This window comes from Nansenia antarctica, assembly GCF_963989245.1.
Source record: "Nansenia antarctica genome assembly, chromosome: 1".
In the NCBI taxonomy this organism is placed as follows: Eukaryota; Metazoa; Chordata; class Actinopteri; order Argentiniformes; family Microstomatidae; genus Nansenia; species Nansenia antarctica.
The window spans coordinates 55,928,331-55,945,270 of record NC_137674.1 but is presented as its reverse complement, the minus strand read 5'-3'; the positions used below and the strand labels follow the sequence as shown (position 1 = coordinate 55,945,270).

The 16,940-nt window shown below is 42.1% G+C and overlaps 1 protein-coding gene across 1 annotated transcript; it reads left to right on the top strand.

Annotated features, from left to right (window-relative positions):
• Positions 1 to 2,047: 2,047 nt before the first annotated feature.
• Positions 2,048 to 16,587, top strand: ahsa1a (AHA1, activator of heat shock protein ATPase homolog 1a). Its single transcript, XM_080546874.1, has 9 exons — positions 2,048 to 2,384; positions 5,141 to 5,331; positions 6,407 to 6,489; positions 7,276 to 7,393; positions 7,508 to 7,602; positions 11,463 to 11,606; positions 14,320 to 14,421; positions 15,258 to 15,309; positions 16,037 to 16,587. The coding sequence occupies exons 1-9, from the start codon at positions 2,305 to 2,307 to the stop codon at positions 16,207 to 16,209; spliced, it is 1,038 nt and encodes a 345-aa protein (XP_080403000.1). The 5' UTR covers positions 2,048 to 2,304; the 3' UTR covers positions 16,210 to 16,587.
• Positions 16,588 to 16,940: the final 353 nt, after the last annotated feature.

Genomic DNA, 16,940 nt, shown 5'->3' with positions numbered 1-16,940 from the left:
GCTGTGTCCATACAGTAGCTGTGTCCATACACTAGCTGTGTCCATACACTAGTTGTGTTTATACAGTAGCTGTGTCCATACACTAGCTGTGTCCATACACTAGTTGTGTCCATACAGTAGCTGTGTCCATACACTAGCTGTGTCCATACACTAGCTGTGTCCATACAGTAGCTGTGTCCATACACTAGCTGTGTCAGTGGAGGCTCCTCCATAGAGGTGGAGGAGGCCTGGCCTCCCCAATAATGTTTGTCATGAGGACAGCATATCCCAGCCTGAAGTTGTTCAGTTGTTCAGTTGTTCAGTGGCACCAATAACCTTGTTTCTTCCCGGGGTTTAGGGCATGGTGAAGTTGAATGTGTCAATGCGTCGAAAGCTTCATTTCCCCCATCACTACTAGAATGTAGATCAGAGTTTAAAAGCCAGTCTAAAGCGGTGTCTTACCATGTGGCTGGCTTTTTACTGTGGTCTGCATAGGACATCTATATTGGACCATACAGAAATAACTTTCGATTATTTCATCTCATCTCATCTGGTCTACTCGGCAACACTTTTACAATGTAAAACAGGTGAGATTTAATGTTGATGATATTTAGAAGAAATGCTACTTTACATGACGGGATTGAACACCGGTTTTCTTTTTTGAGTTGGGTTTCAATTGAATTTGGGGTTTGGGCCTTTGGTGGAAGAAATTCAGATTGCCAAAATAATTGTAGGTCTTTACACTTGTTTTTCTTCATTTTCTTTATTTTAGAGAGGGCATCGTCACATTTTTGTCTGAGGCTGTTTGAGCGTCCATATTTATTAGGAACCAATTAAATTATTTCTTCAGTTAATTCTGCTGCAGTCATCCCCTTTAAACTCTGCTCATAGAGCCAGCCGTTTGTAACGATAGGTGTCACTTGAGGTAAAATTTGAGGAGGTGACACTTGAGGTGCGTTTGTGGCCATAGCTACTCTGTAAAAATCTAATATGTAACTTATCAAAACAAAGAACCGAAATTAGGCTAGTCAGTACTGTGTGTAACATGGATTACATTTTATGTGGACATAAAACAACATATACACTTATCTAGCGATCTACCTATATATTCCAGCTGATTATTTACTATTTACTATTAACCCTTCGAAACCGGAGGGACCATTCACACAAACAGCGTCTAGCGGGCTAGAGTAGGCTCTCGAAGTTACAACCGGAGCAGAGTAGACTATATTTCTAATCAAAAGCCGCTGGATACAAGACAAACATGTAGCTATATGTATATATTTTTAGATAGAAAACAAGTTGAATTGAACAGAAAACGTACCGCAAGACGATCAGATGTCAATAATGATGAAGATCTTTCAAGTGTCTCCTTAAATTTACCACAGGAAAAAATCCTCCAATGAGTGGAGACTTGCGGGTAGACCAATAGGAAGTCAGGATACTTTAGATACAGGTGACATGTCCATTAAAGGGATTACTATTGGTCAGAGCCGCGGAAATGGCAAGAAAGAGAGCTTGTAAATTTCCGAAAATCACCGGAGATAGGGATTAGAACGGCGCCGCTGAAAGCGCTAGTGAGTAGCAACGGTAACATTGAAATTACAGTCTTAAAACAATAAGTACATCGAAAACGAAGTACACAGAGCTAAAACTATAATACATATATGGACATGTATGTTGACACATGTAAGACAATATCTTCCAAAAATGTATTTTTAATGGTGATTACATGCCGAGGAAAAAGTATACGATAGCTTCAAGTTCCTCCATGTTGCTATTGTTGTGGCTGTGTTGTGTCTCGTGAAAATATACGTCACCACCATGGCGCGCTGTTATGACGCGTAACTCTGTCTACTATCTCCTACTCCTCCTACTCGTTCCTGGTCTCTTGTGTATAGTGGAAAAAGGCTCATACCCAGAACTGTTCAAAAGCGTGCCGAAGCGAGCCGTGCTGACCCGAGCCGGGCCCTGTAGTGGAAAAGCACCATAAACCCCGTGTTCGCACGTTCTACGACCAGTGGGTGGACTCCCAGACTGTTGGGCGGAGCTTCACTAGTAATGTCGCCGGCGAGGAGAGCAGCTGTCGTTAGCCGACCGGAACCTTGTCAGCAGCACAACGCGATTGAACCACATTTCATTCGTATTTTGCTTCACTGATGCTTAGTGGCCGAGATTAGAAGCGAGCTGCTAAATGTAACGTTAGATAGCTAGCCCATTCGACTGTGTAACCAGCTAGTTAAAGAGCAAGCTAATTCGACATTATCACGCTGCCTGCCTCTACATAGCTACTTGAGCAAACTATCCAAGCAAACTGCAGCAGTCATGGCTAAATGGGGTGAAGGAGATCCCCGTTGGATTGTAGAGGAAAGAGCCGATGCAACTAACGTCAACAACTGGCACTGGTGAGTAAGATCTAACGACAGGAGACACATGGCTTCAGTGTGTTGTAGCTAGCTTAGCTAGGCTAAGCGATCTGGTCAGAATAGAGGGTGCGAAACTGTCTAGTACCTCGTTCTAGAACTCTCTATCTTGACTTCAACATTCAAGTCAGAGAGACGTCTGCCTCAGAGACAGAAAGAGATGTCACAGTCTTTTTCTTAGCAATGCTACAGGTACAGTATCGTATTGACCACGCCGTCCATTGCATAAGCTGCATCATTTTTTTCTTTTCCTCAAGTACTTGTGAATGGGGGTTTCGGGCAGGTCGTTATGTATTGAAGCAGGTTCAGATTACACAGCTGTGGCTAGAGATGGGATGGAGCAGCTGAGCAGAGTGCCACTGTCCCTCTCTACAATGACATTTCTCATCATTTTTGACATATTTTCTCAATCAACTTTGCAGGTACTTGATTCTCATAGGGGTCCTCGATTCGTTAGAGGAGTGTCCAGCCAGTGTGCACAGTAATTTGGTTAACTTAAATGATAAATATTAGATTCGATTTATCTCCCAAATCACCTCTGTATATTTAATGAATTGATGTGCCTTCCAAAACATGTCCTCTTTTGGAACTTGTGTGTGTGTGTGTGTGTGTGTGTGTGTGTGTGTGTGGGGGGGGGGGGGGGTGGGGGGGTAAACCAGGCTATTTTAGGAGTAACTGGCTATTAGGAGCAACAGGCTATTTTAGGAGATGTGTTGTCTAAGGTAGGTAAGGCCTACTATTTAGCCTAAAAAGTAGGTGTTTCAAACATGTCTTATATGCCAGCCAGCAGCATAAACCGTATGTTGTCATTGTATTGGATTGGAACTGTCACTGCCATGTTACTTCCTTTGGCAGTCACTACTTAAAGATGTAAGCTTTGGTATTAGTGTGGAAAATGTACTTTTTCATCAACACTTGGTAAACGGTTTGGTAATCTATACCTGGAGCAGCGAGGCTCCACTGTCACTCAACATATCAATGAGCACATATCAGTGAGGACACTCAACATATCAATGAGGGGCAGTCTGGGTTTCAAACCACAACAAAGTGGTCACTGTTTTTGGTAAACAGCTGAGGGATGGGGCTGGAGAAATGCAACCACGCTCACATTTCTAGACAGAGCTATGGATGCATGATGTAGGCTATATGATTGTTTTAACCATGTTCTAACAGTTTCTGTTTATAATTGAATTGTTTACAAAGAATAGTGCCGAGAGGTTTCAAGACAGACTGATTAGTAAACTGGTTTGAAATTATGATGACAGTCGTTGGTAACAATCGTGACCACTTATTATGTTTACATGTGTTTACACGTGAATCACACTGTTTGTGAGCCAAAGGAATTGCCTGAATCAACTGAGACCACTTTACAAGTGTTTCAGGTAGGCAGGCTGCATTGTGTCACAGATGAATGGGCACATCTAGAAAACATCCTGTCTGCGATCAAATCGACACACCCTTTTTTGGGGTGTATAGTCATGTTTGATCATATTTTAAGGTGTGTTGAGTCTTATGGTTCATTTTATACAGAACCCTGTTGTCTGCCCTACTGGATGTTGTTGATCCATCCAGATGGTCTTTGGGTGCATTTAAAAAAATGTATTTAGCTATGTCTTACAGTAGGGATGTCCCGATCCCACTTTTTCACTACCGATACCGATACCGATACCTGGGCTTCGGGTATCGGCGATACCGATACCGATCCGATATTTGTATAATTTTTTTGACCCCTGAATATTTTTTTTTTTTTTTTTTTTTTTTTTCCTAACACCAGGGGAGCCACCCCTCCTAAATTTCGTTGTTTGGTACCTGTACTGTAGCAATGACAATAAAGACCATTCATTCATTCATTCATTCATTCAAATACCTCCCCAGTATATAGTCCACACCAACAACAGTTAAATTAAAGACTGCCAGCCTTTATTAAAGCAACAAATGCGACGTGTTGTGGATTGGAACTACGGATCATAAGCTTTCAAATGATGTGTCATACATTGAAATCCGAAAAAATATGAAGTTAGAGTCATTTGAATGTTGTTAGACGTCAGGCACATATAGGGTTAACCTCTTTGTAATGAAACCGGAAGCACACAGCGCAGCGCTATGCGCATTTTAAGCGCATATAGGACTCGCGTGAAGCGCTATGCGCATTTTAAGCGCATATAGGACTCGCGTGAAGCATTTCTGCGACACGCGTTTTTGTTCACTGTTTTTATTCACTCATCGCTTATACACATAAGTTTGACTGCGGATGACAGTAGGATCGGATCGGAGCCTTTTTTTTCTTCTGGTCCGATCTCCGATCCAGCATTCAGGACCAATATCGGGTCGATATCCGATCTCAGTATCGGATCGGGACATCCCTATCTTACAGTGCACAAGTTCAACTCGTGTGTGTATCTGTCTGTCTGTGTCTGTGTGTGTGTGTGTGTGTGTGTGTGTGTATGTAGTAGAAGCTACTATTCTAAAGAGGCTCGAGCATCCTTTTAGAAACTCAAAAGCGTATTAGTGTAAATGTTATGTCTCCTGATGTTACACACACACAAACCAACGTACCTGTAGTGTTTTCTCACTATTCTCTTATTGACAGTGTTTGACAACTCAAGTCTTAACTGGGACCCTTTCTGTACATCAGTAAATAACTGTATCATGACTGAATCCGAAATTCCCCAAATATGTAGGAAAACTGTCTAGACTATGAGTACACCTAACGTACTCCCTGTGTTTCTCCATCGCAGGACTGAGCGTGACGTCACAGACTGGTCGACGGACAAGCTGAAGGAGCTGCTCCTGGGGCTGCGTGTGGTGGGGGCTGAAGGCAGCTGTGAGGTCACCGACGTCCCCAAGCTGGAGGGAGAGGCGTCCATCAACAACCGCAAGGGGAAGCTCATCTACTTCTACGAATGGGTTGTCCATGCCACGTGGACTGGTTAGTGGATCAGATCTCACAAGCTAGGTTCTTTGTCACTACAATGAAATTCCATCATATTGATTCCTGAGAGGTTCTATAGTAATAATAATAATAACAGTGACAATAGTAGTGCATAAGGGTGTAGTGTAAGTAGCAGCAGTAATGACTGTAATAATAACTTTAGTAATACTATGTCAAGTGTAAGAAACATAAATCAATTACAGTAATAGTGCAAATGGGAGAGGGGGAGGGGGGGGGGGGGGTTAGAGGTAGTGACGTTTGAGCACTTCTTGAGATCATTAGAGAACATTTATTGAGGGAGCCCTGCACAGCACAAGTGTGCGACAACATCGTAACAACATCGTAAAAATCCATGTCAACGTCAGTTCAGCAACCACCATCAGAAATTTTCTCTCTGAAGGAGCGCCCTATTGCTGCTCCGCACCTGTCCCCCGAGAAACACAGCAAGCCGACAGGCAACAGGAGCATCATAAGAAACAGTGCAGCAGCCAGCTGCATTTATTAGCTAAAGAAAGAAACCAAGATTAATTATTTAAAATAATTATTTCATAATTTTTCAGTGAAAGAGAACTACTCTGGACAAAATAATGCATTTACTGACAAAATACACAACTGCATTACCAATGGCTCTTTCAGGACACGCATTATTCATGAAACGACCACAACATACAAGTTTACAATATAGCAGGGAGCCCACCACTTAACCACACCCCTGTGGGAAGGCTGCTTACATAGCGACCATGCAGGGGGGGACGGAGGCTAGGGGCGGTGGGTGGGACGGAGGCTGTGCCTGTCTCGTTCGAATTCACGTCTACTATGGTCCAGTTCTGCATCTAGTTGAATGCGTGATTCAAGTAGCTTGTGCAAACCCGGGACGTGTGAAAATATGCAACCCGGCAATCTTCCGGCATTTAGCTCATGTGTGAGCGGCGAAAATCACTGGCGGACCCGAGTTGGGATTCCATGTATGTTTGTAGGCCTAGATTTTTTGGCTTTCGATTGACTAATCTAACCCATACATCCTCTCTCCCTCTCTGTCTCCGTCTCTCTCTCCCCCTCTCCCCTTTCTCAGGAACAACAAAAACCGGAATCAAATACAAAGGGAGCATAGACGTTCCCAACCTCTCTGATGAAAACGACATGGACGACCTTGATGTAAGCCATAGCAGGGAATATTGCTGTGTCCTAATTCTCTGCCCTTTTCCTTTGTGCTCTCTTAGGCACAAGTGTTTAAATGGTTGATACTAGAGCAAGAACCGATACTGGAGTTTTGAGTCCAATACTGATACCGATTTATGCGGGGTAAAATTCACAGATAACCGATATAGAATAGAATCCTTTTTTAAATTGATTTTTTACACAGAATGACTTCTTTTTTCTTCTTTTTTTGCTCAGTTTTCATAGTGTTGTGTGCGTGCGTATGCAAATGCCTTATGTTTATGTCGGCATGCATCTGTGTGCACGAGCGTACAAAAGTATCTGTGCAATGGAGAAAGAGAGGATCTGCTCTACCAGAAGTTTATTTTGTGCAAGAATACAACAAACCCCTATTCGCTCTAGTCAAATTGACCCAGAAGATCACCTATGTATCCTAAGTATGTCATTTCTGTCTCTTTTTATTAACATTTAATTTATTTTCTTTTGATAAGTTCATTACCCCTACCTAAAGAATAAGATGAAGGCTCATAGCTCAATAGCATTTCAAACTCAACTGACCCCTCAATGGGTCAGTTTGTCCGGCAGCATAAGAGGAGGTTTAAGACATGTGTAAGCAGGGGCTTGAGTGAGCAAACACCACATCTGTTACACAAGCCCTTCTTGTGGAAGACACTTCAGAACGGTGGGAAATTAGGATGCAGCACATTGTTGAACAATCTGTTTTTGGTGCAGAAATAACTAGACCACATAAAATTATGGTTTTTCTATTTTGTTGGGTTGCAGGTCAGTGTGACCCTCTGCAAGGATCAGCCCAACACTCCCCTTGTGGACCTCATGAAAAAGGAAGGAGCCAAAAAAGTCAGAGCCGCTTTGGGAAGCTATGTGGACAACCTCAAAACAGGTCAGGCCTTTTTACGCATTGTGTGTATTGTCTATAAATGATAGTTCAGTTTGACATGGACTGACGTTGACCCTACCTGGTTAGTTGACTATTTCCTATGTTTCCTGGTTGCAGAGTTCACTCAGGGTATGATCCTGCCCTCGGTCAACGGCGTGAGCAAACCTCAGCCATCACAGTCGCAGACCAAGGTGAAGCTGGACAAGACACAGGTGGGTAGTTACTCCAAAAAGCCTAACATAGTACTTACCATAATCGATACTACACCATTAGCTAACCTAGTAGAAAATGTTTCTGACACAGTGCCCTTAATTGAACAGTGAACAATTTCTTATTTTGGCCAAAAATCTGGATTTGAAATCAAACAATTACTATGAGGATAAAGTAGAGATTCTCAGCTTTTGTTTTGGACATATTGGTTCACCATTCAGAAAATTACAACACTTTTTATGCAGTCATGAGAGAGCTTTCATTGTCTAGGATTTACATTTGACATTTTTGGCATTTAGCAGACATGCTACATTTAGAGGAGGGAACTCAGGTTTCTTATCTCTCCAAGAAGCATCATTTAATGAAGCATGTGGAGTGGAGTTACATGACACCAGAGTAGTCTACGGCAATGAATTCTAAACTAGATGAAGTGATCGAATCCAGCAAATGATTGAGAAACTGATTCTGTTAAACCATTAAGTCAGTCAATTAGTGCTGTCCCAAACGACTATTTTTCTAACGATTAATCTAGCGATTATTTTATCGATTATTCGATTAGTCTAACGACTAATTTATCGATAAGTCTAACGATAATTTTTGTACTGTAAAAAACAAAACAAAAAAAAAACGTATTTGTCTCCACCTCACTGCTATGTTTAGCCAACTTGAATGCCAACATGGCCATTTAGAAGTCTATCCATCACCACAACACATAGCTAGCTAACGTTACTCTCGCTGCTATGTTATGATTAGCTAAATTGATGCTAACGTAGCATGCGAGCTACGAGCTAGATAACGTACAGTAGGTGCTCGCACCACAATGACAATAGGCTACCGTAGCTAGCCAGCTACATAGCTAACGTTACTAACACCAGAAGACAAGACATACGAACTGTGGTGAGCTACATTGCTTGTGTAACATTAGCTAGTAGCTATCCCTTTTTCACTCATACACTTAATTGTCTCGCCTGGTAAAATAAAGGTTTAAAAAAAAAAAACAAAAAAAAAAACGCCATTTTGTTTATTTACGACTAACCGACGCATATTACGCTAACCGACGTATTGACGTAGTCGATGACGTCGACGACGTCGAATAATCGTAACAGCCCTACAGTCAATGCTTTTGCTCTAGAAATAGAAGCCCTAGGCCCTCATTACCAACCACAGTATGAGACGTCCATTTGTTGATGTTAGTGTAAGTGTCATCAGTTGAAGAGAATACCATACAAAACACACCAATCTAAAGCAATTTAATTAAATATAACTGCATATATGCAAAAAGGTCCTATACACCAGTAATTTGCTACTGTTAGAAACATTAAAGTGAAGTCCATAGACATCTGTTGGCTCCACCATGCAAACCACCCAATTTGTCCGTCTCCCTGTGTAAGGTCTACTGTAGTCTACATACACACACAGTTCTGGAGTGAAGGTGGAGAAAAATAAAGTCTAATAGACTGAGAGTCAAAAGTGTGTTGTGTCTTGAGTAAAACAAATGTAATAAGCCTGCATTTCGACATACAGATCAGTGTTTCCTCCAGGATTTTTTTTTCCTGCGTGCACGCGCATAAAACGCGCACTGGCGCTCAAAACAAAGACGTAATTTCACCAAAAACTAGAGGGTGGTGTGCCCCGCGGTGGCGTAGCGGTCTAAGCACTAGTCACTAGTGCAAGCTGCCCACCGGGGACTGGATCGAATCCCGGTCTCGCCAGACCCGGATATGGCCGAGGCACACAGGGAGCGGCATATTGAGCGGCCGCTCCAGAGGGCGGTATAGGACTATTTCCGGACAAGGATCCGTCGCGCAACAGCGCCCCCGGGGTGCCGGAATAACGGTGCTGGGCTCGAGGAGCCAGTCAGCTAGTCTGCCTGGCGATCTCCTCTGGGGCTGCCGGCCACGGGGTCGTGCGGCGGATCCTACGCAATAGGCAGGGGATAATTGGATGCTAGGTTGGTTCAATTGGATACCAAATTGGGTGAAAAAGGGATAAAATCTGGAACAAAAAACTAGAGGGTGGCAACAATTATAATTTTGTTAAATAGCGGTTAAGTCATTAAAGCCGAGCAGGTGATTTTATATAGAAGGTGATCAAATACCAATATATCCTACAGCTGCAGCGGAACATGCGGAACGCGCATTACACACACACACACACACACACAGAAAGATCAATACGAAGTAGGCCAGTGGTGTAGTCTAGGTGACACGCAGGACTACGCCGTATACCCACTAGGAAAGGCCAAGGATTTCCGTATACCCACTTAAAAATGTGTGAGGATACGTAACAGCGTTTTGTGACAGAACTTTCACTTTCATTCATGAAATTCACCCCGTCTGTGTTACGAAGCACTTGACTTTGGACCACTGCGACTGACTATAGCGTCATATACCATCAACGGGGGGAAATGCGACAGAAATATGACAAAATGCAGCATTATCATGCACAGATCAGCCTTATAACATGTAATGTTATATATAACGTTAGACAGGGAGCGCAGATGTATTTTTATGAACGATATGAGGCTGGGAGGGGGAAATCACAGTATACCCACTAGAAAAAACTAGACTACACCACTGAAGTAGGCCTATGAGAGTACACGCACAAAACCGGCTAACGTTACTCATTAACTGTTTACACAAGTAAAATCACAGTGTGACAGTCAGATGGAGCATTCGGTAAACAACAACAGCAAGGTAATGCTATCAGTTGAGTTAAAGAAAACCAACCCTTACCTTTGAGGACACCAACATGAGCCCTGCTTACCCGTACCTCCGCCGTTCTGTTCGTGGTGATTTTAGAGGCAATAGGTTATTTTTGCCCCGCGCATATTGCTATGAATAGTTCGAAGCTAGCGTTAGGTGCGAGGCTGCTCGGTTAGCCCATTAGCGGGAACATTATTTGTTTCACAAAATAGGCTGATTTAATTGACCATGAACATCAGAGACATACATTACGAATGTTCATTTAAAATACTCTATACTGAGCACTGGTATAAGAACATGAACCAGAGAACAGCAGTAAATGCAATAATCCACAGTCGTCGCTGGTGTTGCATTTTCGATTAGGATACGTATGGGATTAAAGGCACCGGCGATGGGCTAAGAGAGAGAGAGTGAGGAGAGGGATTTCCTGAAATCCAAATGTCCCGCTAAATTCGGACCAATCACAAAACTGTTATGAAAGCGCGTCGCCTCGTGCCGCGCACCTGTTGAGCGATTCAGTTTCGATTGCAGTGCGAACACAAACGACGAGGTTAATTGCAACATTGTAACATATTGTAAATAACTACGCCCTAAATCGTAACGAAATGTTGGTCTGGAAGCGGCCTAAATCTAGCTTCAATCTGCTTTTTTTCTGTTCTCCGGTCATAATAACTCGCTGCCTGAATCAAAGCAGCCTGAATCAAAGTGGACTGTCTGAATCAATTAGTAGCGGAGGAAATTCATTCGTGGCGGCCCGCCACTAATAAATGCATATAGAGGAAACACTGCAGATGACGAAGGGTACTGTTCTTCGCTGGCTGGTTGCACACTGCGCAGCCTTCTACTCACTTTGATCATGCAAAAACTGTTATTGTCTCTCCTTTTTCTGGCATCCTGCCTCACTTTGGCTCTTATCAGATTTAATGGGGAGCAGGATGTAAAAAAACAAACCTTATTGTCATAATAGTAATGTCTTTATTGTTATCCACCAGTCCATTGTTTTATTGCTCAGCCCTAATGTATGTATACAGTCCACTGTATCAGCATTTAAAAAAAAAAGCATTTACATCATCATCGTCGTCATCGTCAGCTTCATCCATGTAAATAAAGTGATGTCTGAGTCACAAAGTGAATCATATGCTTGTCTGTTTTTTTAGATTAGCTCTTCTGTTTTGGCGCCGGCCCCGGCCCCTGCCCCGACTCCCAGCAAAGGGGTCAAGATCCCAACCTGCAAGTTCACGATGACGGAGATCTTCCTCACTTCCCCTGACGAATTGTACAGAACCTTCATAAACCAGGATGTGAGTGTCTCTATCTAATCACGCACACACAGACAGACACGCACACACATAGCACACACAGCACACGATATCAAATATACACACACACACATGACAATCGCACACTGTCACGGTCAAAATGGAGGGTTAACACAACAATACAGACAGCGGACAGACACTAAACCCAGTTGTAATGTAGGAGTGGTAGAAGTCGTACCATGTTATAGTACACATAGGCTGAAGGCTTGTAGGGATCACTGCTGATTGAGCTCTTCCTCTCTGTGCGTACAGATGGTCACATAGGCTGAAGGCTTGTAGGGATCACTGCTGATTGAGCTCTTCCTCTCTGTGCGTACAGATGGTCCCATAGGCTGAAGGCTTGTAGGGATCTCTGCTGATTGAGCTCTTCCTCTCTGTGCGTACAGATGGTCCTACACATGTTATAGTACACATAGGCTGAAGGCTTGTAGGGATCACTGCTGATTGAGCTCTTCCTCTCTGTGCGTACAGATGGTCCTACACATGTTATAGTACACATAGGCTGAAGGCTTGTAGGGATCCCTGCTGATTGAGCTCTTCCTCTCTGTGCGTACAGATGGTCCGGGCCTTCAGTACATATAGGCTGAAGGCTTGTAGGGATCACTGCTGATTGAGCTCTTCCTCTCTGTGCGTACAGATGGTCCCATAGGCTGAAGGCTTGTAGGGATCTCTGCTGATTGAGCTCTTCCTCTCTGTGCGTACAGATGGTCCTACACATGTTATAGTACACATAGGCTGAAGGCTTGTAGGGATCACTGCTGATTGAGCTCTTCCTCTCTGTGCGTACAGATGGTCCTACACATGTTATAGTACACATAGGCTGAAGGCTTGTAGGGATCCCTGCTGATTGAGCTCTTCCTCTCTGTGCGTACAGATGGTCCGGGCCTTCAGTACACATAGGCTGAAGGCTTGTAGGGATCACTGCTGATTGAGCTCTTCCTCTCTGTGCGTACAGATGGTCCACATAGGCTGAAGGCGTGTAGGGATCACTGCTGATTGAGCTCTTCCTCTCTGTGCGTACAGATGGTCCTACACATGTTATAGTACACATAGGCTGAAGGCTTGTAGGGATCCCTGCTGATTGAGCTCTTCCTCTCTGTGCGTACAGATGGTCCGGGCCTTAGTACACATAGGCTGAAGGCTTGTAGGGATCACTGCTGATTGAGCTCTTCCTCTCTGTGCGTACAGATGGTCCTACACATGTTATTAGGGATGGACGGTTTTTCGGTTAAACCGAAAACCGGGGTTTATAAAAATAGAAACGGTTTTTTATCAAAACCGTCTGAAACCGTTTTTTTTTTTTTTTTTTTTTTTTTTTTTTTTTGGAAGAATAAAATAGAATAAGAATAAAACTGGAACATGTCACATGTTTGTCGTGTGTGAAAATAACAATGATACAGTCTGAATCTGCCGCGCAATGAGTGAGAGGTTTGGTCAGTTGTGAAGAATAACTGAGGATTAATATCTAATTGGGATTATATTTAAGGGTAACGAATCACTCTATGGGAAAGATAGTTGCCTTCAGTTATTGGTAGATAGGAAAGGTTTTTTACAATTACTCGCTTACATTTAATAAGATCATTTTCGCTGCTCTCTGTAAAGCGCATTGGGTCACTTTTGTGAGAAATGCGCTATAGAAATAAAATGTGATTTGATTTGATATCAATCAATCAATCAAACTTTATTTATGTTCTATAGCACAAATCATGCATTGAATGTAACTCCAAGTGCAGTATTTACTAAACCACAATATAATAAAACAAGAGCTATACGGATCAAGAGTGTTTGTGCACAGCGCCACTGTGTGTGAAGGCGCTACTGAAAGTGATGACAGAACGCATGTCTAAGAAGATACGCGGTCACTTAGTGACGCAAAGGTAGTTCTGTATTTATCTCTATCTGTATTAGTACATTTATTTTGAAAGCTCTATTTTGACAGCTCTACCATGGGCACTTTTATTTTGATGGGGCATTCTTTGTTGATTGACTTACGACAGTTCAGGACGAGTCAGTCTCGCGGCATGTGGTTTTTATGAAAAGCTTTAAGTATGTTCACTGCATAATTCTAAGTCTAATATTTCAGTGATTATTGAGCAGTATTCAAATATTTAAATACATTGAGCAGCAGCTGAAACTTTGTCTAAGAACCAAGATATTGAGAAAGCAGTTCATTCAATGAAGACGCTGTTCCAAGAGATGATCTTCCGTGCAGGCGTGCACCCTGGATCAGCGGAGCTGGTGTGTTAAGTGTTCATGTGTTTTCATGTATGGTGTAGCTTACAAAAGTCTGCCTTTCCACTTATATTTGTGAAACTAAGTAGCCTAAATGTGTTGCGACTGTGCTTACGGTGTTTTAATGGTGTTCAACATGAGTGTATTGTAGCAGTAGGGCTCAATTATTTGAAATTGGCGCTCTTTAAAAAAAAAAAAAATTTGCACTTTTTTTTTTTTTTTTTACTGTATTTTTCGGTTAACCGGAAAACCGCGGTTTTACTCTCTGACGGTTTTTCGGTTTCAATAATTGGAAACCGTCCATCCCTACATGTTATAGTACACATAGGCTGAAGGCTTGTAGGGATCCCTGCTGATTGAGCTCTTCCTCTCTGTGCGTACAGATGGTCCGGGCCTTAGTACACATAGGCTGAAGGCTTGTAGGGATCGCTGCTGATTGAGCTCTTCCTCTCTGTGCGTACAGATGGTCCGGGCCTTCAGTCATTCTGCAGCTGTTGTGGACGGAGGCAAAGGGGGGAAGTTTCAGCTGTTGGACGGAAATGTCAACGGAGAGTTCCTGGACCTGGTGAGAACAAGCATCCAGATTGTCTATAATATGCCTTTTTCCTGGGACATTAGCATTGCTGTTCTGTTGTGTTCCAGACAAAGCATGTGGCAAATGTGTGACATAATCGGGAACACTTCCCAATTTGAAGGTAGGGTCAAAGCTGATAATTTTTTAAACATGTAGTTGGTTCAAATATTTTAATGTACGTAATAATGCCTACAAACTGTCATGGATGGAAGCTAATCCATCTATCTCACAGCCTACAGATGGTCAGTTACGATTAGATTAGCCAAATTGTGGCTTCTCTCTCTCTCTCTTCCACTCCTCCACTTTTCTCTCTCCTCCGCTTGTTGCTGTTGTGGATGCAGCAAATAGTGTTATGAAAACACTGAGCTCTCATAGAGTATAGGGCAGGATATCGAAACTGGGTCTTTTTTTTTTTTTGGGGCACTATATATTGAAGTTACTGCCATGTCGCTGTAAGATTAATAATTTCTTAATTTTCATTGGATGTTTTTTTGCTAAACCATTTGTGTTCAATCCTAAATGTTTAACAACCCTAGAAAGTAGTATTAATACCTAACATGACCCTTTTATAACACCTTTATGAGTTTTGCTGCAGCGTTCATAACCTTTGTAGCACATTTGTTCCACATCAATGTCGCCTCTGACATTGCACATTTGTACAAAAGTCCCCTTTTGTAATAGTTGACCACAGCAATTCATAACTAAAATATTAATAAATGTATGTATGCTAACTTCAAATAGTGTCAAATAAAGTGTCTAACCAAATGGTTAGCTGAGCTGTTGTATGTGTGGTGTACTGAACTGTATTTTTCTATTCCACTGACTAGGTCCCAGATGAAAAGATTGTTATGAAATGGAGGTTCAAGACCTGGCCGTCCGGTAGGTTTTTCCACCATGCTTGCCTGTTGTGATTAGTGTCAGCTCCTTTTCACCCCAGTAGTATTCAGTGTCAATTTTTCCTCACAGGTACTTTCTCAGTAAAAACAATCCCCAGGATATTGATCAGTCAGCTTATTCATCGCAAGTAGTCTGCCACTCGTACAATTCACAGACACAGGAGGCTTTGAATAAAACATTTTAACCAGAAGATGTTTACCTCCACCACAATTAAAATGTCCAAATGAGCAAATCTCACCCAAAGGCAGTTGCTGCCCATGTCAACCCCATGTAGCTCTGCACTCCATTCAGTCTGATGCCAAACTGTGGTGTACAGCTATAGGCTGGTCCAGCAAGCCAAACACGCATATCATCAGCATCCTGGAAAATACTTTTTCCCTAAAAAGAATATTTGTTAACTTTTCAGGAATTTGGAAGAAACATTTTATAGCATGTATACCAAGCATCTGGTGGGGTCAACAGGTTGCAGACTTGAGGCAGATATTGCGTGCAAAGGATTGTCGACCAAATACTGCAATAAAAAAATAAAATGAGTGCTTAATTTGGACATTATATGAATCTGTCCCATTACTTTTGGTGCTCTGAAATCTACAGAAATGATCTACTTTAACCTCATAGTAATTGTAAACATTTGGAGTGTATAGTGTATATGGAGTGTAGTTGTTTTCAGGAAATTATTATAAAATGGTCTTTAATTTTTCCCTGCCAGCGCACTATGCAACCATCACCCTGAACATGAAGGATCGAGGCGATGAAACGGAGCTGAAGATGGAATGTAAAGGAGTCCCGTCAGCCGAGGAGGAGAGGACAAAGGAGGGGTGGAAGAGATACTACTTTGAAGCCATCAAACAGACTTTTGGATATGGGGCCCGGCTCTACTGAGATTTTAACTCTTTTTTTAATGCGTGTATGAAAAAAGAAAAAGAGAAAAATATAACCTGATTACTTAATGTGGATAAGATAATCTCTTTGGCACAGTAGCTCTCTTAGCACCAGCCCTACACAGTGCGCATAAACAACGGTGACTTTTCCAGATGGTAGACTGCTGTCCATATCAGGATCTTGGGGGTCAAAGCTTCTTTTGATGTCTGTGCTTACCTCACTAAGTGTATGCAGGAAAAGCAATGTAGAAAATATTAACTTGAACTGTAATGACAATATTTTAAATTACACAATAGGACTTGCATTGTCAATCTCCAAGTCTTCACATTTTAAGTGTCATACAATGAAATAAATTAAATTTTTACCAAATTAATGTTGGGTCTGAATAATGCTTGCACGGATATTGTGGCAGGATCGCTACCCTTGCTGTGCTTTCTGTCTGGACAAAATGGTTCTTGGTAGTGGTTTGCATATTTAGACATAAACATGTTGAGACAGATCTGGAGGGTAGAGACACGGACGATTGACTGCAAGAGAAGCATATACATTTTATTACTGGAGGGATGGATACTGACATTTTGAAGTATACATTAATTGGTGAATAAAGGTTGAATTGGTGGATATATGTATAACTGGATAACATAATTCAAACAAAGCAGTTTTTCTTTACATTTTCTGCTAAAATCTTATTATAAGCATACTATAAATAAAAAATGTTTTAAATGCCCTGC

What these genes read in the sequence shown, in the direction of transcription:
- ahsa1a (XM_080546874.1), top strand. Translation starts at nt 2,305, where the DNA reads ATGGCTAAATGGGGTGAAGGAGATCCCCGTTGGATTGTAGAGGAAAGA. An exon ending in AACGTCAACAACTGGCACTG is followed by an intron (nt 2,385 to 5,140) that starts GTGAGTAAGATC and finishes TCTCCATCGCAG; the next exon opens with GACTGAGCGTGACGTCACAG. An exon ending in ACGACATGGACGACCTTGAT is followed by an intron (nt 6,490 to 7,275) that starts GTAAGCCATAGC and finishes GTTGGGTTGCAG; the next exon opens with GTCAGTGTGACCCTCTGCAA.